The sequence below is a fragment of the Neomonachus schauinslandi genome, chromosome 1 (assembly GCF_002201575.2).
Source record: "Neomonachus schauinslandi chromosome 1, ASM220157v2, whole genome shotgun sequence".
Classification (NCBI taxonomy): domain Eukaryota; kingdom Metazoa; phylum Chordata; class Mammalia; order Carnivora; family Phocidae; genus Neomonachus; species Neomonachus schauinslandi.
The window spans coordinates 90,576,334-90,598,643 of record NC_058403.1 but is presented as its reverse complement, the minus strand read 5'-3'; the positions used below and the strand labels follow the sequence as shown (position 1 = coordinate 90,598,643).

The following is a 22,310-nucleotide window of genomic DNA, read 5'->3' as shown; positions in this document are numbered from 1 at the left end:
TTTCTTTCTTTCTTTCTTTCTTTCTTTCTTTCTTTCTTTCTTTCTTTCTTTCTTTCTTTCTTTCTTTCTTTAAGATTTATTTATTTATTTTAGAGAGAGGGGAGAGACAGGCGGAGAGGGAGAGAAATCCTCAAGCAGACTCCCTGTGTGGAGCCTGATGTGGGGCTTTATCCCAGGACCCTGAGATCATAACCTGAGCTGAAATCAAGAGTCAGATGCTTAACTGACTGAACTATCCAGGCGCCCCTTGACTTACTTCATATTCTGACTACTTGTCTGGAAATTTTTGGGTATAGAGACATCAAACTAGGAAGCTAAAAACAATTATGTCCCAATGGGGAGCATCAAAATGGTTTTCACTTTGTTGGTGAGCATTAGATGGACTGACCACTCACTATGTTAAACAGAGCAAAGGTACTCATGAAAAGAAGTTTGTGAATTCTGTACTTGTAAAATTTCAGGCTCGTCAGCTGATATGTTTGAAATAAAACACAATGGTGACCCTAAGGCTAGGATTTGCACAAAATTTTTCCATTTTTAAAACACATATATCTATAGTGTCATTTGACCGCCTTCACAAGTATTGAGGAAGATACAGTCATTACCCCTCATTCAGAGATGCTGAAGAATGCAGAGAAACTGAGACAAAGAGAAATAAAGTGCTTTGTGAATCAAGGCTAGGTAGTGATGTTGCAAGGATTCAAATTCAGGCCTTTGACTGTTGAAACTTCTTTCACTACATTACAAGAAAACTTACAGCTCTCCTACTTTATTTATAAGTACAAAATTAATCCTTGAAAATCTAGGATTATTAAAAAAATCAATAGACCTTGCAGGAAGTAGAAACAAACATATCTCTTCTGTTTTCATTAATCATACTTCACAAGCCACACCAATTACATGTTTTAGAACATTTCAAAATTTTAAGTACGTGGCTGCTTTTAATATCCCAGTGAGAATTTACTGAGGAAGAAGTTGCAGAAAGGCCAAATGACTTGTTCTTTCCTTCAGAATGGATTTTAGAGCTGGTGTATTAGAAAATGGGAAACAAATATAAAAGAATCATTTTAAAATGACATAGGAATAACCCAACCAGAAGGCATGCAGCCTTTTTGCCAGTTTCAAGGACCAAAATGAATGTTTCCTGAGGCAGTACTCAGCATGGGAATTGTGCATTAGCACCCTGGTCTGTTTTCCAGGAACCACATGGAAGTCAAAAATAGGGTAACAAACCAGCAATAACTGGTAGATTCTAAAGAAAGGTCGTGACAGCCAGATGCATTGTTGCATAAGAATACTGCTCCATTACATTAATATACTGCTTCCTCATTTATGGACCATTTCTATATCAATGAGTAAATGGAAAGGAAAGATAAAAGCCAAATGGATACTGATTCCAGAGTTGAGACTAGGCTAAATTATTAGAAGAGAAGGAGTGGAACCTAGGATGAGACATAAAACATCAAGCAAGATGATTATAAACTAAAATGCAGTCAACTTGAATATAAGGGTAGACGATGACCTGTCTGGATGAAGAGCCATGGGAGGAATGGTAAAGTGTAATGGAGGTAATACAGGAATGCTGAAGGCAGGGTTATTGTAATTAATCTATTGTAAGATCTGTTATAGTAAAAAAATTAGGCATAAAATGTTGTGAATATATTTCATATAAATAGAATAAAATCCTTTTATTATATCTTTTGAAACTTGGACAAGCAACTCAAGAAATCTGATCCAGCTTCAGAACCTATTATTGAAAACTCAAGAGAGGGTCAATCTGTTTTGTTCTGCCTTTACTATGTCTTAAATTTTCTTCTCTGATCAGACATAGTCATTGCTCTCTCCTTTTCCCTCCTCTCCTCTCTATCTCCTCTCCCCCCTCCCCCCTCACCTTCTTCTTTCTTTTCCTTCGCCTCCCCTCCTCTTCCTCTTCATCTCCTTCCCCCTTCCCTTCCCTTTCCTCCTATTCTTGTCCTGCTCCCTCTCCTTCTCCTCCTCCTTCTCTTTCTTCCTTCTCTTCTTCTTTTCCTTTTCCTCCTCCTCTCTTTTTCCCTTTCTCTCCCCCTTCTTCCTCTTCTCTTCCTGCTTCTCTTATTTCTTCTCCTGTTTCTTCTTCAGAAAAGAAACTTCAAATAAGATGTCTGAGCCATCAGGGTGTTTCTTGTATTCTTATTAAGATAAGCAAATAAGGACTCTTAGACACACATTTATATTCCTTGGATAAAATATATGACCATTTTAATTATTTTCTGGAATTTATTTGCTTTAAACTTGATTATCCTTTTTTTCACTTAAATTTTTTTTAACACAAATAGGTTTATGTGTTTATCTTTCAAGACAATTTTATTAATTCCTGTGATAATCACAATGAAGAGGCAGGGCTTCAGGTAAAAAGAAGAAAAAAAAGTGGTGATAATGTATATTAGGAGTCCTGTGATTTAAAAGCTGTGTTGCATCAATATTATACAGTAGACTTGCTAAATATTATTATCCACAAATCACATATGAGGAAAGCAAGGCTTTTGCAAACCAATCAGGCAAGTGGTAGGTGAACTTATATTTTATGATTTCAGGGACAATGACCACTACATCCCACTGCTGTCTCAATCTGCATGGAAATCCCTCCAGATTTTAAAGATACTATGATTTTCATTATTTTCAAGCTGAAATGAGATGACAACTAGAATTTTTAGGAGAAAAAAAAATTACCATATTGTCATAAGTTTGCTGGGAGGTGGTTCCTTCGTCTATAAAATGGTAGTAAGGAAAACTTAGGAAGTTATTGGAAGAATTAACTGAGAGAGCATATGAAGTGCCTAACCACACCTGCTACGTGGTAGATGTTCAGTAAATACTTGTTCTCATTCCTGCTTGAGAACTATCTCTTATGTGGTCAATTTTACACTGCAGAAAGGTATTCTGGTTGTTCCCTGCGGAATGGGACAGGGAATACTTTGCCCTTCCACAGAAATTGGAATGTTTTATATTCTTTTAGAGTTATGTTTCATGTACTCTTCAGTGGAAGTATCATTTTTTACAGGTAAATATATTTTTGTGGGGATAAAATAGCAAGAGACATAAAGATACTAATGATCCATATGGTATTTTTAACATGCCTAACTTCTTGAAGAGCCAAAGTGCCTAACTTACAAAAAGTCTAACAAGGTGTCCTTAAGTCATGATTTCCCTTTGTCTTCTTCCTACTCATAAACTCATATAAACATACATGCATACATGGTCACACAGACACATACAGATTGTGCTAATTTCATTCACTTGGAAGGAATAACCAGTAATCAAGGGATTATTGAAGGATAGAACTAGGGAGAAACAGATTTTTTAGCTCAAGACTCTCTAAGAGTTGAGAAAAATGAGTATGGATACTGTAATGTCTTTTTTTTTATTATGTTATGTTAATCACCATACATTACATCATTCGTTTTTGATGTAGTGTTCCATGATTCATTGTTTGCATATAACACCCAGTGCTCCATTCAATACGTGCCCTCTTTAATACCCACCACCAGGCTAACCCATCCCCCCAGCCCCCTCCCCTCTAGAACCCTCAGTTTGCTTCTCAGAGTCCATAGTCTCTCATGGTTCGTCTCCCCCTCCAATTTCCCCCCTTTCATTTTTCCCTTCCTACTGTCTTCTTCTTCTTTGTTTTTTTTTAACATATAATGTATTATTTGTTTCAGCGGTACAGGTCTGTGATTCAACAGTCTTACACAATTCACAGTGCTCACCATAGCACATATCCTCCCCAATGTCTATCACCCAGCCACCCCATCCCTCCCACCCCCCACCACTCCAGCAACCCTCAGTTTGTTTCCTGAGATTAAGAAGTAATGTCTTTTTGAAATGAATGGCAATGTCTTCAAAACACTTACCCATATGTTTTCTCAAAGCAAGAAACTGTGAGGTACCCAGGGTTATATATATTCAGGTAGATCAAACTCTTTTTCTTTTGTGTTCCTGTTATTATCCCTACAAGTAGTATCAACACTGATACTTGGTAGCCTACAGATTTTTTCATATCAATAAACTGACACCAGCAATGCTCTCATTTGTTTAAGTTCATCTAAGATTGTGAGAATTACTTTGTCTTACCTAAAGCTATTGAACTATTGAATTTAATGGCCAAACTTTATTTATTTACTTATTGCTTATCAATTTTTATTTTAATTTTTCCCTAGTTTTATTAAGGATTACTTGACAAAAATTGTATATATTTAAGGTGTAAAATGTGATGGTTTGATAATGCACACATTGTGAAATTACTGCCATCAAGTTAACTAACGCATTATTACCTCACATGGTTACTTTTTTGGGGTGGTGGTTGTGAAAACACTTATGAGTTACTCTCATAGCAAAATCCAAGTATATAATACAGTGTTATTAACTATAATCATCATGCTTTATGTTAGATTCCCAGAGCTTATTCATCTTATAACTGAAAGTTTGTACCCTTTGACCAACATCTCCTCATTTCCCCTACCTCCCAGGCCCTGGCAATCACCATTCTACTCTCTGGATATATGAAGTTAGACTTTTTTAGATTTCACATATAAGTGAGATCATACAGTATTTTTCTTTCTGTGTGTGGCTTCTCTCACTTAGCATAATGTTCTCCAGGTTCATTCATGTTGTCACAAATAGAAAGATTTCCTACATTTTATGGCTGAATTATATTCCACCGGGCATGTGTGTGTGTATATACATTACATTTTCTTTATCCATTCCTCCATCAACAGACATTCAGATTGTTTCCGTATCTTGAAAATCATGAAAAATGTTGCAATGAACTTGGAAATGCAGCTATCCTTTCAAGATACTGACTTTATTTCTTTGGATATATAATCAGTAGTGGGATTGCTGGATCATATGGTAGTTCTATTTTTAATTTTTGAGGGCTCTCTATACTGTTTTCTAAAATGGCTATACCAGTTTACATTCCCATCAACAGCGCTCAGGGCTTCCCTTTTGTCCGTATCCTTGGCAACCCTTGTTATCTCTTGTCTTTTTGTTAATAGCCATCCTAATAGGTATGAGGTGATAATTCATTGCTTTGATATACATTTCCCTGATGATTAGTAATGTTGAGGCCTATTCTCCTGGCCATTTGTATGTCTTCTTTGGAAAAACAACTATCTGGGTCTTTTGCCAATATTTTAATTTTTTTTTTTTTTTTGCTTTTGACTTGTCAGAGTCCCTTTTATATTTTGGATATTAACCCCTTATCAAACATATAGTTTGAAAATATTTTCTACCATTCCACAGGTTGCTTTTCTTTTTGTTCATTGTTTCCTTTGCTGGGTGAAGCTTTCTGGTGTATGTGTGTTATTTCTGTGTTAAGTAGAAGGTGTTTAGGTTTTGTTTTTTTTTTTTTAAATTTTATTTATTTGAGAGAGCGTGAGAGAGCAAGTGCACAAGCAGAGGGGAGGGGCAGAGGGAGAGGGAGAAGCAGCCTTCCCACTGAGCAGGGAGCCTGATGGGGAGGGACGGGGATGGGGGGGGAGATGGGGAATGGGGGCGCGGGGAGCTCGATCCCAGGACCCGGAGATCATGACCTGAGCAGAAGGCAGACACTTAACTGGCTGAGCCACCCTAGTGCCCCTGGTGTGGAGCTTTTTAATTTGACATAGTTCCGCTTGTTTACTTTTGCTTTTGTTGCTTATGCTTTCGGTGTCATACCCAAAAATTCAATGCCAAAACCAATGTCAAGGAGCTTTTCCCCTACATTTTCTTCTAGGACTTTTATGCTTTCAGACCTTACTTTTAAGTCTTTAATCCATTTTGAATTGGTTTTCGTAAATGGTATAAGGGTCTGATTTCATTCTTTTGCATGTGGATATCCAGTTTTCTCAGCATCATTTATTGATGAGACTCTCCTCTCCCCATTGTATATTCTTGCCATCCTTGTCATAGATTCATTTTTCATATATGTGTGGGTTCATTTCTGGGCTGTCTGTCTGCTCTGTTCTATTGATCTATGTGTCTGTTTATATGCCAATATCATTCTAGTTTGATTTCTTTGTTAACTTTGTAATATAATTTGAAATCAGGAAATGCAATGCCTCCAGCTTTGTTCTTTCTCAAGATTTCTCTGGCTAGTTAAGGTTTTCTGTGATTCCATATGAATTTTAGGATTTCTTTTCCTACTTCTGTGAAAAATGCCATTGGAGTTTTCATAGTGATTGCACTAAAACTACAGATTGCTTTGGGTAGTATGAATATTTTAACAATATTAATTCTTCTAATCCATGAATACAAGATATCTTTTCATTTATTTGTATCTTTTATTTTTCATTAATATCTTACACTTTTTAGTGTACAGGTCATTCATCTTCTTGATTAAATTTATGCCTAAATAGTATTTTATTATGTTTGATGCTATTATACATAGGATTGCTTTCTTAATGTCTTTTTCAGATAATTCATTGTTAGCGTATAAAGATGCAAATGATTCTTGTATGTTGATTTTGTTTTCTACAACTTTACCTAATTTATTTATTAGTTCTAACCGTTTCTTGATGGAATCTTTAGGGTTTCTCTATATAAGATCACACCATCTGCAAATAGAGACAATTTAACTTCTTCCTTTCCCATTTGAACGCCTTTAATTTATCTTTCTTGCCTAATTGCTCTGGCTAGGGCTTCCAGTATTATGTTGAATATGAGTGGTGAGAGTGAACATCCCTGTCTTATTCCTGGTCTTAGAGGAAAAGCTTTCAGCTTTTCACCATTGAATATGATGTTAGCTGTGGGCTTGTCATATATGGCCTTGATTGTATTGAGGTCACGTTTCTTCTTTACCTAATTTGTTGAGAGGTATTTTTTTTTTTATCATCAGGCTTTTGAATTTTGTCAATGCTTTTTCTGCATCTATTCAGATAATCATATGATTTTTATCTTCTTTTGCTAAGGTGATGTATTATGTTTTTTCATTTGCATATGTTGAACCATCCTTGCATCTCAGGAATATATCCCACTTGATCACTGTGCACAATCTTTTTAATATGCTCTAGAATTAAGTTTACTAGTATTTTGCTGAGGATTTTTTTGTCAATGTTCATCAAGGATATTGGAATGTAATTTTCATTTCTTGTAGTGTTCTTATTTGGCTTTGGTATTGGAGTAATGTTGGCCTTGTAAAATTAGTTTGGAAGTATTGTAGTCTCTTCTATTTTTTGGAAGAGTTTGAGGACTGGATGGAGTTATTCTTCTAATGTTTGGTATAATTCACCAGTGAAGCCATCTGGTCCTGGCCTTTTTTTTGATACAAGGCTTTTGATTATTGCTTCAATTTCCCCACTTACAGGTCTGTTCAGATTTTCTACTTCTTCATAATTCTGTCTTGGCAGATTGTACATTTTCTATGAATTTGTTCAAGTCTTCTGCGTTATCGAATTTTTGGTATACAATTGTTCATGGTATTCTTTTATAATCTTTTGTATTTCTGTGGTATAAGCTGTAGTGTCTTCTCTTTCATTTATAATTTTATTTGAGTCCTCTCTTCTTTTCTTAGTCTATCTAAAGTTTGCCCATATTGTTTATCTTTTCAAAACACCAACTCCTAATTTTGTCAATTTTTTCTATTGTTTTTCTAATCTACACTTCATTCATTTTTGCTCTAATCTTTATTCTTTCCTTTTTTCTACTAACTCTAGGTTTAGTTTGTTTTTCTTTTTCAAGTTCCTTGAGGTATAAAGTTAAGTTGTTTATTTAAAATCTTCCTTTTTTTCTTAATGTAGGCATTTATCTCTATAAGCTTCCCTCTTAGAACTGCTTTTGTTGGATCCTATAAGTTTTGGTATGTTGTGTTTTCACTTTTGTCTGTCTCAAGATACCTGATTTTTTCTTTGACCCATTGGATTTTCAGGAGTATGTTGTTTAATTTGCATGTATTTGTAAATTTTCTAATATTCTTCCTTTTATTATTTCTAGTTTTATACCATTGTGGTCAGAAAAGATATTTGATATGATTTCAATTTTTTTAAAATTTGTTAAGACTTACTTTGTGGCTCTGTTTATGATCCTGGAAAATGTTCCATGTGGGCTTGGAAAGGATGTGCAGTCTGGTACTTTTGGATGGAATATTCTGTATATATACATATATTTTTTTATTTAGCTACTGCCGCTCTGCTTTAGCTGGGGTACAGCCAGAGGGTCCCTGCATATATTTATTAGGTCCATTTGTTTGTAGTATTATTCAAGTCTGCTTTTCCTTATTGATTTTCTGTGTGGATGATTTATCCATTTATTGAGAGAGGGGTATCAAAGTCCCCTATTATTATTGTATATCTGTCTATTCCTTCCTTCAGTTCTGTTAATATTTGCTTTCAATATTTACATGCTCCAATGTTGGCTCCTATAGGTTTTCCAGGCTGATAGGACTACCTTTGGAATTGCAGCTGACATGAGTTGGAGCCAGGTCATCTGGCTGTTGCTGCATCCATACTGGGATCTGCAGTGGTGGGCCTGTTCAAGGGACCTAGGTGGGGTGGATTACATCTGGTTCCTGCCTCTAGGACCTTGCTTAGTACAGCTGAGGCTGGGACAAGGGTCTACTTCAGGGTCTGCAAGTGGGTCTTCAGACAGTGCCTGTTACCAGGTATGTGGATAGATCTTGCTCCTCCAGGTCCCTGGGAGGGCTCCTACTGGGTCACTAGGTGGGTCTTTGTGCAGGCAGGCTGGCTCCAGACTTTTGGTGTCAGGAGCTGAAAATAAGTCCCAGGGCTGCTTCAGATTTCATAGCCTGGACTGAGGTCTATTACTTTGGCTCTGGAGGCATGACTTGTCATGTCTCCCACCTGATTCTTGGATGGTGGGACTACTTGTAGACTGTGATGAAGAGGGACTGAAGCTGGGTTCAAGTCACTTCACTGGGCCCATTAGCAGGCATGACTTCTCCTAAGTCCCTTGGTGTGCTAGTGGCAGGATCAAGGGGTCAGAGCTGTTTCCAAGTCTGTACCTGGAACCACTATAGGTGAGTCATCCTCCTTGGTGTGGGCCTGCCTTATCAAGACAGTTCCTGGTCTTTTGCCCCACCAGGGTACACAATCTCCTACCTAGATCCCAAAGCTCCTGCAAAGGCACTTCTGTCTGTGGATGGCTGATAAATCATTGTTGTTGAAAGGGGATACAAACTGGGAAATTTCAGGTCTGCTATCTTGCTGATGTCACCCTTGGCCAAATTTTGAATGTTCAGTTATGGTAAAGAAGAAAGTGCAATATTTAAAATATCTCATTTCATGAAATCTGTAAGAAATTTGCAAAATTTCTGTTTCTTCTACTATGAGTAAGTTCATTTTAAAATTCTTGAATATCTGTAATGCTTTTTTAAAAAAAGTTTTTATTTAAATTCCAGTTACCATACAATGTGATATCACTTTCAAGTGTACAATACAGTTATTCAACACTTCCATATAACACATGGTGCTCATCACAAAAAGTGCACTCCTTAATCCCCATCACCTATTTAACCCATCCTTCCATTCAGCTCCCCTCTGATAACCCTGGGAACCCCTTTGAGAATAAACTGATGGTTTGCCTCTCTCTCTCTTTTTTTCCCCCTTTGTCTTGTTTCTTAAATTCCACAAATGAATGAAATCATGTGGTATTTGTCTTTCTCTGACTGACTTCTTCTAGCATTACACTCTTTAGCTCATCCACATTGTTGAAAATGGCAAGATTTCATTCATTTTTATGGGTGAGGAATATTCTATTGTACATGCAATCTTGGTGTGTGTGTGTGTATATATATATATGAAATTATATATATATACAATTATGAAAACAGCCCAAGTGTCCATATATATATATTATATATATATAATATATATACACACTCTTCTTTATCCTTTTATCAGTTGATGGACACTTGGGCTGTTTTCATAATTTGGCTATTGTAGATAATGCTGCTACAAACATAGGGGTGCATGTATCCCTTTTTCATTCTTTTATGGCTGATATTACCATATATATATATATACATATGTATATGTAGATGGTATATTTGTATACATGTATATATATGTATACCACTTCTTTATCCATTCATCAATAGATGGACACTTGGGCTGTTTCCATGATTTGGCTATTGCAGATAATGCTTCTATAAACATCAGGGTGCATGTATCCCTTTGAATTAATATTTTTGTATTCTTTGTGTAAATACCTAGTAGTGTGATTGCTGGATCATAGGGTAGTTCTATTTTTAATTTTTTGAGGAAGCTCCATTCTGTTTTTCATGGTGGTTTTATCAGCTTGCATTCCCACCATCAGTGCAAGAGGGTTCCCTTTCCTCCACAACCTCACCAACACCTGTTGTTTCTTATGTTGTTGATTTTAGCCATTCTGACAGGTGTGAGGTGATATCTCATTGTAATTTTGATTTGCATTTCCCTGATGGTGAGTGATGTTGAGCATCTTTCCATGTGTCTATTGGCCATCTGGATGTCTTCTTTGGAAAAATGTCCATTTATGTCTTCTGCCCATTTTTAAATTGGATTATTCATTTTTTGGGTGTTGAGTTTTATAAGTCCTTTATATATATATATATATATATATATATATATATATATCCAAAATATATACTAACCCTTTATTGGATATGTTATTTGCAAATATCTTCTCCCATTCCACAGGTTGCCTTTTAATTTTGTTGATTGTTTCCTTTGCTGTGAAGAAGTTTTTTTTATCTTGATGAAGCCCCAATAGTTTATTTTTGCTCTTTCTACTTTGCATCAGGAGATATACCTAGAAAGAAGTTGCTATGGCCAATTTCAAAGAGGTTACTGCCCATGTTCTCTTCTAGGATTTCTATGGTTTCAGGTCTCACATTTAGGTCTTTAATCCATTCTGAATTTATTTTTGCATATGGTGTAAGAAAGTGGTCCAGTTTCATTCTTTTACATGTTGCTGTCCAGTTTTCCCAACACCATTTGTTGAAGAGACAGTCTGCTTTCCACCAGATATTCTTTCCTGCTTTGTTGAAGATTAATTGACCAGATAGTTGTGGGCTTATTTCTGCATTTTCCATTCTGTTCCATTGTTCTATGTATCTCTTTTTGTGCAAGTACCATACTGTTTTCATCACTATAGCTTTGTAATATAACTTGAAGTCCAAAATTTTGATGCCTCTAGCTTTGCTTCCCCCCCCCCCAAGGTTGCTTTGGCTTTTTGGGGTCTTTTGTGGTCTCATACAAATTTTAGGATTGTTTGATCTAGTTCTGTGAAGTTCTAGTTTTAGTTCACGCTGTTGATATTTTGATAGGGATTGTCTTAAATGTGTAGATTGTTTTGGGTAGTATAGACATTCTAACAATATTTGTTCTTTCTATCCACAAGCATGGAATGTCTTTCCATTTCTTTGTGTAATCTTCAATTTCTTTCATTATTGTTTTATAATTTTCAGAGTACAGGTCTTTCACCTCTTTGGTTAGGTTTATTCCTAGATATCTTATTGTTTTTGGTGCAATTATAAATGGATGGTTTTATCCATTCTGACACCTATCTCTTTTGATCAGAGTGTTTAGCTTATTTACATTCAAAGCAATTATTGATAGATATGTATTTAGAACCATCTTATTACTTGTTTTGTCATTGTTTCTGGAGGTTTCTCTGATCCCTTCTTGTTTTTGTCACTTTTGGTCTCTCCCTTATACTCAGAGAGTCCCCTTTATTATTTCTTGCAGGGCTGGTTTAGTGGTCACGAACTCCTTTAGCTTTTGCTTGTCTAGGAAACTCTTAGTCTCTCCTATTCTGAATGATAGCTTTGCTGGATAGAGTATTCTTGGCTGCAGATTTTTCCCATTCATCACTTTGAATATATCATGCCACTCTTCTGGTTTGCCAAGTTTCTGTTGAGAAATATCCAGCTAGCCTTATGGGTTTTCCCTTGTAAGTTAAGGACTTCTTTTGTCTTGCTGCTTTTAAGATATTTCTTTTATCATTATACTTTGCAAATTTAATTGCAATTGGTGTTGGCCTGCTTGTGTTGATTCTGGTGGGAGTTCTTTGTGCCTCCTGGACCTGGATATCTGTTTCCCTCCCCAGATTAAGGAAGTTTTCTGTTATTATTTCTTGAAATGAATTTTCTTCTCTCTTTTCTCTCTTCTTCTGGGATTCCTATAATACAAATGTTATCATGTTTGATGGAGTCACTGAGTTCCCTAAATCTATTCTAGGGTTGCATAATTCTTCTTTCTTTCTTTTTTTCAGCTTATTTTCCATTGTCTTGTCTTCTAGATCACGAATTCATTCCTCTGCTTCTTCCAGCCTGCTGTAAATTGCATCAAGTCTGTTTCCAATCTCATTTATTGCATTCTGATCGATTCTTTTTTTAACTTTTTTTTTATCTCTGTGGTAAGGGTCTCACTGATGTCTTCTATTTTTTTCTCAAGCCCAGTGAGTATCCTTATGATTATTGCTTTAAATTCTCAATCAGGTATGTTACTTATATCTCTTTTTCTTAGATCTCTGGCCATGGCCTTATTCTTTCATTTGGGATAAATTCCTCCATCTTAGAATTTTGTCTAAGTTTCTGTTTTCTTTCTTTTCTTTCTCTGTTAGAAAAGCCAGCTATGTGTCCTGCTCTTGAAAATAATAGCCTTATGAAGAAGAGGTTCTGCAGTGCCCAGGGCCTGGTGCTTCAGGGGGTGTCTCCAGTGTGTGCTACATGTGTTTTGCTATTGTGTTTTGGCTGCTTTATCCTTTAGGATAGTCATCTGCAGAGGCTCTCCTTGCCTGTTGTGGGCAGTGTTTGGTTCCTGGCCTTAATGTCGTGAATTTTAACTAGGCGTGCTCTAGTTTGCTTCTGAAATGAACTTGACACCAACTCCACCAGAACTGAGATCCTGCAGAACTCTGTGGTCAGGTGATGTGGGTGGTTTGCATTGGTCTTGGGGAGGGGCCTGCTGCACTGGGACTGAGGCAAGCTTGACTGAGAATGGCAGAACTGCCAGAGCAGGGAAGGGGGGAGAAGAAATGGGGAGGGGGTTGGTGTAAGCAAGTTAGGCAGTGAATGTCAGCTCTGTGTTTATGCTAGGGACAGGGGAGGAAAATAGTGCCAGCCAGCTCCTTTGTTCCCAGAGAGGTGTTTCTGTGAACTCTGCCTCTCAGGGACTTGCTCCAACAAAAGTGGATAGCCTACCCCCTCCCCTCACCCCTTCCATATGCTGCAGACCTACAGATTGCTGTTTCCATGCTGTCTGCCCTTTGGTTGTTTGCCTGCCTTCTCTCCAAAACAGGGCACTGCCCTCCAGGCTCTATCCCAGTAGAGCTCGCTGACCTTTAAACTCCAGGCTTTAAGCCCCACTGGTTGTTAGAGCTTATGAAATTCAGTCCCTCTCATTTTCCAAGCCAATGGCTTTGGGGAAACATTCTCCTAGTGTGTTCCCCTGTGTGCTCCTCTCTCCCTTGCCCTTCTCTGTGATCATGGCTCCCTCCCCTCCACAGCACCCATGATTTGTTTCTCCCTTAAACCATGTCTCTGCACTTCCTACCTTCTTCGATGTGGCTTCTTTTCTCCCTTTAGTTGCAGAGTTTGTTCTGTCAGTCTTCAGGTCAATTTCTGGGATATTTAGGATGATTTGATAGTTATCTAGTTGTGTTCATATGAGGAGAAAAGCCTAGGGCCCTCCCACTCCACCATCTTCCTCTGTCTCCAAATATCTGTAATGCTTTAAGCTTATATCACCACTGAGCATTTTAATTATCCTCAAAGTTGATATAACAACTTAAGAGTTGTATTTTCTTTCTTTTTTTTTTTTTTAAAGATTTTATTCATTTATTTGACAGAGAGAGACACAGCGAGAGAGGAACACAAGCAGGGGGAGCAGGAGGGGGAGAAGCAGGCTTCCCGCGGAGCAGGGAGCCCCATGCGGGGCTCGATCCCAGGACCCTGGGACCATGACCCGAGCCGAAGGCAGACGCTTAATGACTGAGCCACCCAGGCGCCCCAAGAGTTGTATTTTCATAGAAGTTTTCAAATTATCTACTTTATTGAGTTTCTGATGGGTTCAAAAAGTATGTTAAAAATAATAGTCTCATCTATGCATATATAGAGTTTATTGGTATTAATAAATACCATCAAAAATAATCTGCATTTGTTATTGGTGGTGGAATTGAAATAAAATACAATTCTGATATATTTTGGATTCAGGAAGGACTTTAAGCAGTTTACTTAGATTTAAAGATGAGAAAACTGATGCAAAGAGAAGTTACTTGAATCTCTCCTTTATCACTTACTAGCTTTGACTTCCACAAGAAATTTAACTTCTCTTTGCATCAGTTATTTTATTTTCTTATATTTTGACCCATGTGTCATTTAAATGTTTAATTTCCAAGTATTTGGAGAGATTTTCTAGATATCTTACTATTAATCATTTCTGATATAATTCCATTAACCATATTCCATTGTGGTTAGGGAACAAACCCTGTGAGATTTCACATTTTCAGAATTTTATTGAGTTTAATTTTTATCTCTGGTAATACTCTTTATGTTCTGCCTTGTCTGATATTAACATACCTGAGCCTGACATAAAAACAAGTTTTCATGTTTATTGTATAGTACATCATTTTTCTTCCTTTTAATCTCAATCTATATCTTTTTGTAAATAGCATATAGTTGAATGTTGTGATTTAATCCAGATTGGCAATATTTGCCTTTTGATTAGAATGTTTACTCAATGTACTTTTAATGTAATTATTAATAGAGTTTGGTTCAACTCTACCATCTTGCTATTATCTTCCAGTGTTCCATTCATTATTTGTTCCTCTCTTTCACCTTTCTGGACTTATTTTTAGTTAAGTAAATCTTTAGTATATAATTTTAAGTTCACTATTGGCTTTCTAGCTGTACTTTTTCTATCTTTTAAGGTTTACTCTGGGATTATAATATGCATTCTTAATTTAACACAGACTAGTTACAGTTAATATTATACTATCTCATGTAAAAATATTAGTAGTAAAATTCCATTTGTGCTCCCTCCCACAGACCTTGTGGTGTTGTAGTCAAATATTTCACATCAAAATATGTAATCTTATTATTTATAATTTATCTTTAATCAGTTAAAATTATCCCATTGTATTTTGGCCTCCATTATTTCTTTTTTTTTAAGATTTTATTTATTTATTTGAGAGAGAGAGACAGAGAGATAGAGAGAGAGCACAAGCAGGGGGAGGGGTAGAGGGCAAAGGAGAAGTAGGCTCCCCGTGGAGCAGGGAGCCCAATGGGGGGCTTGATCCTAAGACCCTGGGATTATGACCTGAGCTCAAGGCAAATGCTTAACCAACTGAGCTACTCAGGCACCCCAGCCTCCATTATTTCTGATTAAAAGTCACCTGTTATTTATATCATTGTTCCCTGCATGTAATGTATTGTTTTCCTTTGGCTGCTTTTAATATTTCTCTTCCTGTTGGGTTTTCAAGAGTTTGATTATGATGTTCCTAGATGTAGTTCTTTTTGTTTTTATCCTAGTTGGGGCTAACTGGATATCCTTTTTTTTTAAATCAAATTTGGAAAATTTTCAGTAATTATTTTAATGTCCTATTCTCTCTTTCCTTTCCCTTTGAGACTTCAATTACATGTATGTTAGATTTCCTGCTATTGTCCCTGAGGACAGGTCACTGAAGTGGGTTAATTTTTTCAAATCTCTCTTCTTTCCATTCTCACATTGGGTAATTTCTTTAAATTCATCTTCAATCTTTAGCAGTCACCAAACTAATGTTAAGGTCAATCAGTACATTTCAAAATTTCAGATATTTTATTAATCTATACTAAAATCTCTATTTGGTTCTTTTCTTAGTTTCTATTTTTCTGTTGAGATTCTCATCTCTTCAGTTATTATTACTATCTTTATCTCAAGGGCCTTGGACCTATTTTTCATAGCTTCTTGAAAATCTTTCTCTACCAATTCCAACATATGAGTCATCTTGGTGTCTGTTTCTATGGCTTGTTTACTTTCTTAAGTATGAGTCTTATTTACCTACTTCTCTGCATGTGTATTAATTTTTAATTTTATGCCAGACATTTTGGTTGAAACTTTGTAAGGAATCGGGATTATGACATCATCCCTGTAAACTTGTTGATTTTTTTGTTTGTTTGTTTTTCCTATCAAACAAATAGTGTATACTCTTGTTCTTGTCATGCTTGGCTTTAGTCTTTGTTAGGGCAGATCTCTTTTGGCTTAATTCTAAGGTGTGGCCCTTTCTAGAGGTCATGGTCCTTACTCCTGAAGCATGACCTTTCTGGGCTCTCAACTGAATGCCTGAGGTACTCAGTGAGGTCTCTTCACACCGTCACTCCAACACGTCTCATCACTGCCGGTCCTCTCATATTTCCACTTAGCACTTAGTGCTGCAGCAGGCAATCTCTGCTACATGGAGTCTCACTGCTCACATTGGCTAAGAACCTATAATATATCCTCATGCAGATTTCTGCCCCTATCCCCTCATACTGCCACCTCTTCTTTAGCCATTTGCCCTATAAATTACAGCTTATTTTTCATCCTACTATTCTAATCTCGGCCTCCTCAGCTCAGTGAGACTACAATTTAACTTGATATCCATCTCCCTGAATTAGGGCAGGAAAATAACCCCAGCAAAAAACTGAGAAAATTGTGGGGCTCACCATATGTATTTCCCTTCTGTCAGGGATCACGGTTCTGCTGTGACCATTATCCAATGCCTGAAAATAGTTACCTCATATATTTTGTCCAGTTTTAGTTGTTTACAGTAGAAAGACAGGTCCAATACCGGTAACTCTGTCATAGGTGGAATGAAAAATTCATGGGTTTAGATTTAATTTTCACAAAACTTTGTGAAATAATATTTGTGAAGTAGGTACTATAATTATAACCCAATATTAAATAGAGAATTAAACTCAGGCTAACTAATGAGTGGGGAGTCAGAATTTAATCCTAGACAGTCAGATTCCAGACTCTGCTCTGATTCAATATACTATACTGCCCCTGCAACATGAAATTATGTTTATTTCCTTCATAGCATTTATCATATTCTTTTTTCTCATGTATTTATTAATATTTATTTGTTTTTTACAATTTGACATTTCTCGTAATGTGTATAATACATTTCCTGTTTACAACTGCTTTCCCACTGCATAGCACAGGGTTTTGGTAGGCATTCAATAAATATTTGTTGAATGAATGAATGAATGAATGAATGTAGATGCCACCATTATAAAACAATTTTGAAAATAGGATGTTTTCTATATATTTGGTATTTTAGATTTCATTTTGCCTTCTACCTTGTGGCATCAAAATTCTGCAACAAAAACAAACAAGAATCTACAGATGAGGAACATGCAAAAAAGTGATATGCACCATTAAAATCTTTACAATTATATACATCAAAATATAATTATAAGATAGAAAAAGTTATAGCAGGATTTCTATTCTTGATAAGATAGCAGTAATTAGAAATCTATCTTAGGAATATTCAAAACACTTCCTAATAAACAATGGCACTAGTCTGATGAGGTAAGCAAGAGTTGATGTGTTTGACTGGTGAAGCTAGGCATAGCTTTTGGTTGAAGTAAAAAATAACAAAAACAAAGCATGATAGGCATATCTGCCACTTTGGACATGTTATTAGGAAAAACAATTGTTAATAGTTGTTTCTAGAGCCTTTATATCACTTATTATTATATTTTAAATAACAATACACACCTGATTGATTTCAAAATGTATCTTTGTTGAACTTCAAACCATAAAGTTACAGCTCTTGTAATCTTGTATGTGACATAACAATATGCACTTATTTTTATCAGAAGCAAAACTACAGATGATTTTTAAGCTAATTTTTGTGCTAACAAATCTCCTAAAGATATGCAGCAGACCTCACATTTACATAAAATTAAAGAAAGAATGCTTAGCAAATGCAAATAAATGCAAAAAAGGAATATTTTAATTTTGATTCATGATTAGTAGCAACCATCACAAAGTGGTAATAATACAAAAGCAAAATTCTGCATTCATTGTATAACTAATGGTTGTAAGCTATTTATAGATTGAGAATTCTGATTAATTAATTTATTTTGAGAAACATATTTATTGATTATATATCAGACTCTGTTTTAAAATCTGAGATCTCTAAAAACACTTTAATATTAGAATCCTATGCACTGACTTCTGCAGTATGACAAGCCCAGGAAAATGATTTATCTCACTTGATGCATTATTAATTGTATGAATTGACTGTTTAACCTCTATTGATTTGCATTTCTTACTTAATGTTCAACTTAGAAACAGAAGCAAAAATTATTTTACAATAGAAAAAAAAGATGAAAGTTAATCCAAGTGTAATATGTAAGATCATTTTAATATTCACCATTATATATCCTCCTCTCAGCAATTTTCAAGTATTGAAAGAGTACTCTTAGTTTTTTTTTTTTTTAAAGATTTTATTTATTTATTTGACAGAGAGATAGACAGAAGAGCACAAGCAGAGGGAGTGGCAGAGGGAGAGGGAGAAGCAGGCTCTGCACTGAGCAGGGAACCTGATGCGGGACTCGATCCCAGGACCCTGAGATCATGACCTGAGCCGAAGGCAGGCGCTTAACCATCTGAGCCACCCAGGCGCCCAGAGTGCTCTTAGTTTTAAAACAAGAGTTGCTAAATCTAAATCGTGAACCTATTGAAGTTTATCTTGGCATTCTTAGGACCGGTAGCATTTTATTGTTTCTTATATTTGGATTGCAGTGGAATTTTTTACTTATGTTCATTAATTATTTTTATAACACTGAGTTGAGTTTTGACATGACCATACCATTTGGAATTCTTTTATTATTAAAAATGATTTAAAAGTCCATCAAACCATTCTGATAGCCAGGAGATAATTTCTTTAAAATGTAGGCCATGTTGGTGATCTTTTTTATGTGTGGTGAAAATCCTGGAGAAGGTGATAAATAATTACTTTCAGTGCATCTCAATTTATTATTGTTTACATATGCCTATAAATTTTCTGGGTCAGTTCAAATTTAAAATATTTTTCCCCTTGTGATCACAAGTCACCCAAGTAGCCCAGAAATTCCAATATTTTGACATATTGAAATATATGTTACATTTCCAATACTGGTCCTTTTAAGTGGAAATGGACAAAAATTATTTGACAGACTGTATGTCTCGATACTGGGTTTGGAAACTATAGCTGCATAAAATGTTTCCAGAAAGTATAGGTTTGATTTTTTTTTTTTTTTGGTGTCAAAGAGACTCTGCCTTTAGGTTCTGTAGTTTACTTAAGCAGGAAAATTTCTTTCAAGAAGGTTATCTTATGAATTTCAAAGTGATTTTGTTGTCTGCAGGTCCTTGATGGCAAGCTTAAGCCTACAAACTCGAGGTCTCCTTATGAATGTGGAGAATCTTGGGTAGATCTTTTATATCCTCATGGATGTGGAGCTGTAAATGTTTACCATGTTGGCAGATCTCCCACTCACGAGATGGGTCTTAGTATAACTGATAGCTATGTTTCCTAGTGGTTATTAACAAGGCAGGCATTATGTTTTCATGTTCATATTAGTTTTGTTATTTGTATCCAAAAGAAGTACAGGACGTCTGAGATCAGAGAATAGACGAGACAGAAAGTTCTAGGTAAATTGTTCAAAGTTAGGCAGGGAGGGGAGAAGGCATCATAATTCTAAGGAAAAAGTTATTTGAAAGGTATAACAATCATTTGTATCTTTGCTGTAGATTAAACTGAATATTACCCACGGTAAGAGCAAGGCCTTTAGGAAACAGGACATACGAGAGGTATATGTTTATAGAAGAAAAAGAGGTCTGTGACACTACATCGAAAACTAATGATATAATGTATGGTGGTTAACATAATAATAAAAAAAGTAAGTAATAAACAAAACAAAAACAAAGCCCCCCCCCCCCCCCCCGCCAAAAAAAATAGAGAAAAAGAGGTCTTGGTAGGCTTGGGGATTCTAGGAAGCCACAAGATAACATAATGATACAGACTTCTGAAGAAGGATAGAAATATGAAAAAGAAATCCTTACAGACAATGATAAGTGTTTTGCACCTTTGGACAGCTGTCACACCTACCCTTGCATAGCATCCCGTGATTCAGCTATCCTGTCACCATATAAGCCATGAACATCAAGTCTCTGCCTGTGGTTTACAGTCCAAATTCCTTCTGCCATTCTCCAGATCGTGTGCAGTTTTGGAAATCCTTCTCATCCCTTACTTACTTTATTCACTCTCTCTTCTCTTACTGTAATAATTTGCTACTCCAGTTACCTGCCTTTTTATCTTACCCTGCATTATGAGTAATTGTTTATGTGTCTGTTCCTTCCATTAGGTTTTGAGATGCCCTTTGTGCTCCCAATGATTGTCTAGCTTAACATAAATCAAGTAGTAAAGTTTTGCCTTTAAATTTAAATGAAATGGAAGTTGATTATAGAAGCTCACATAGTGCCCTCTGCTTGCATGAACAGTATTTACTTGCAGTTATTAATACTTCATTTTACCTGTGTGCATGATTCAGGGCAAGGTCGGGTTTCCTCATGCGTAGATAGCACATAACAAGCTTTGTCTCGATGAAACTTGCCACACTTGCTATATCTTCAGCAGATGCTTCAAATGGTTTTCCCAGAGCTGCCCCTTTGCTGCAAAGCTTAAAAAAAAAATAATACTTTAAATTTCCTAATAATCTTGGCAGGTAGTTGATCTTTTATATAAGCAAAACATGTACATGTATGCATCCTTTTTCCAAACTACAAGGTAAACATTAATATTTTGATTATAAATTAAGTAAGTTGTTCCTGTTCACCATTATGTGACTATCATATAAAATAAGTAACACATTTTACTGTAAAATGCTTCCTGTAAAATATTTTAAAAGCATGATATATTTTAAGTGGGTGCCATTTGTTAAGAATGTCTGTTTTAAAAATAAAGCATACAATAAGCAAAGATATTAACAGAAAACCAGGTGTAAATCATATTAAATACCAGTGCTTTTATGAAAACCCAGCTGAGCAATGATCTAGCACACTATCAAGTTTGATTTAATATAATAAGGGGTATCAGAAGTAAACTCCTAGGAACCATTAACATGATAGGTGATTAATTTGAGTCTGAATCACATTCTCTAAGATGTTATTGAAAGAATAGAAGTGAAATTTTATTAGAATTTATTGGCAGATGCCACAGTATCTGAAAAACATGGCAAGAATGTGGAATTCTTAATAAAAATTCCAAGAAGTCAATGGTTTCTGGGCACCATAGATAAACTGTAGATGAAGAAGGTAATTAATTTTTTAGGAGAACCCCAAACATTAAGAAGTGTTAATAATATGACAAGGGTAGATTGGCACTTTATTTTCCCTAGAGTTTTCTACTGTTCCTTGGAATTAAGGCTGATGCAGAAGATGAAACCCCGCTTTCTGTTTAGTGACCTTATTCAGAATATCTACATTTTTGCACTTTCTATCTCCATCTGACCATATATTGGAGAAAATTTTCTCACTGGGGATAGTAATATTTGGAATTAATACCTATTTATATATACCTTAATATAAAATTTATTGTATTCTAAACACTGTTTAAATGATATAGTTTAAACTAATTTTTCTTTTATAGATTAAGTTGAGATTGGCTTGCCATTTACATTAACATTATTGTCAATTATTTTTTAAAGTGAAATTCGTTTGAGAATGACTATATTCTGTTCTAAAATGTATTTTTCTTCTTAATTTCATACAAAAGCTGTAAGATAAAATAAAATCTAGACTCTAGATGTTTAATATCATAGTTTAAATTGGTAGTTACATGATACTATTTTTTTTTGCTTGGATATCCTGTCAATTGTGAGAATTCATATCATTTAAAAGTCTTTCCCAATTTGATAGATGAAAAATGTTGCTTCATTTATTTGGTCAATAAATATTTATTGAATCTAATACTAATCGCCAGACAAAAATTACTGCCTTTACATTTTAATTTGCATTAGATAGATCTTTTAAAAATGAATTTTGGCTAGGTTTAGCTCTGTGTAAATTCCTGTTTTTTATTCCTTGCCTATTTCCGTTGACATGCTAATTTCTTATTAATTTAAGAGCTCTTTAGACATATAAGCTATTATCCCTTTCTTCTTTTTTTTTAAGATTTTATTTATTTATTTGACAGAGAGGGAAAGAGAGCAGAAATAGACAGAGTGGCAGGCAGAGGGAGAGGGAGAAGCAGGCTCCCCGCTGAGCAAGGAGCCTGATGCGGGACTCGATCCCAGGATGCTGGGATCATGACCGGAGCTGAGATGCTTAGCCGACTGAGCCACCCAGATG

At 35.7% G+C, this 22,310-nt stretch overlaps 1 protein-coding gene across 1 annotated transcript in view; it reads right to left on the bottom strand.

The window, feature by feature from the left end:
• Nucleotides 1–22,310, bottom strand: part of SPATA16 (spermatogenesis associated 16) — a 213,123-nt gene that overhangs the window by 133,593 nt on the left and 57,220 nt on the right. The window contains exon 2 of the mRNA XM_021702639.1: nt 20,496–20,641. Within this exon, the coding sequence (XP_021558314.1) occupies nt 20,496–20,641 (146 nt within the window). The remainder of the gene's footprint in view (nt 1–20,495; nt 20,642–22,310) is intronic.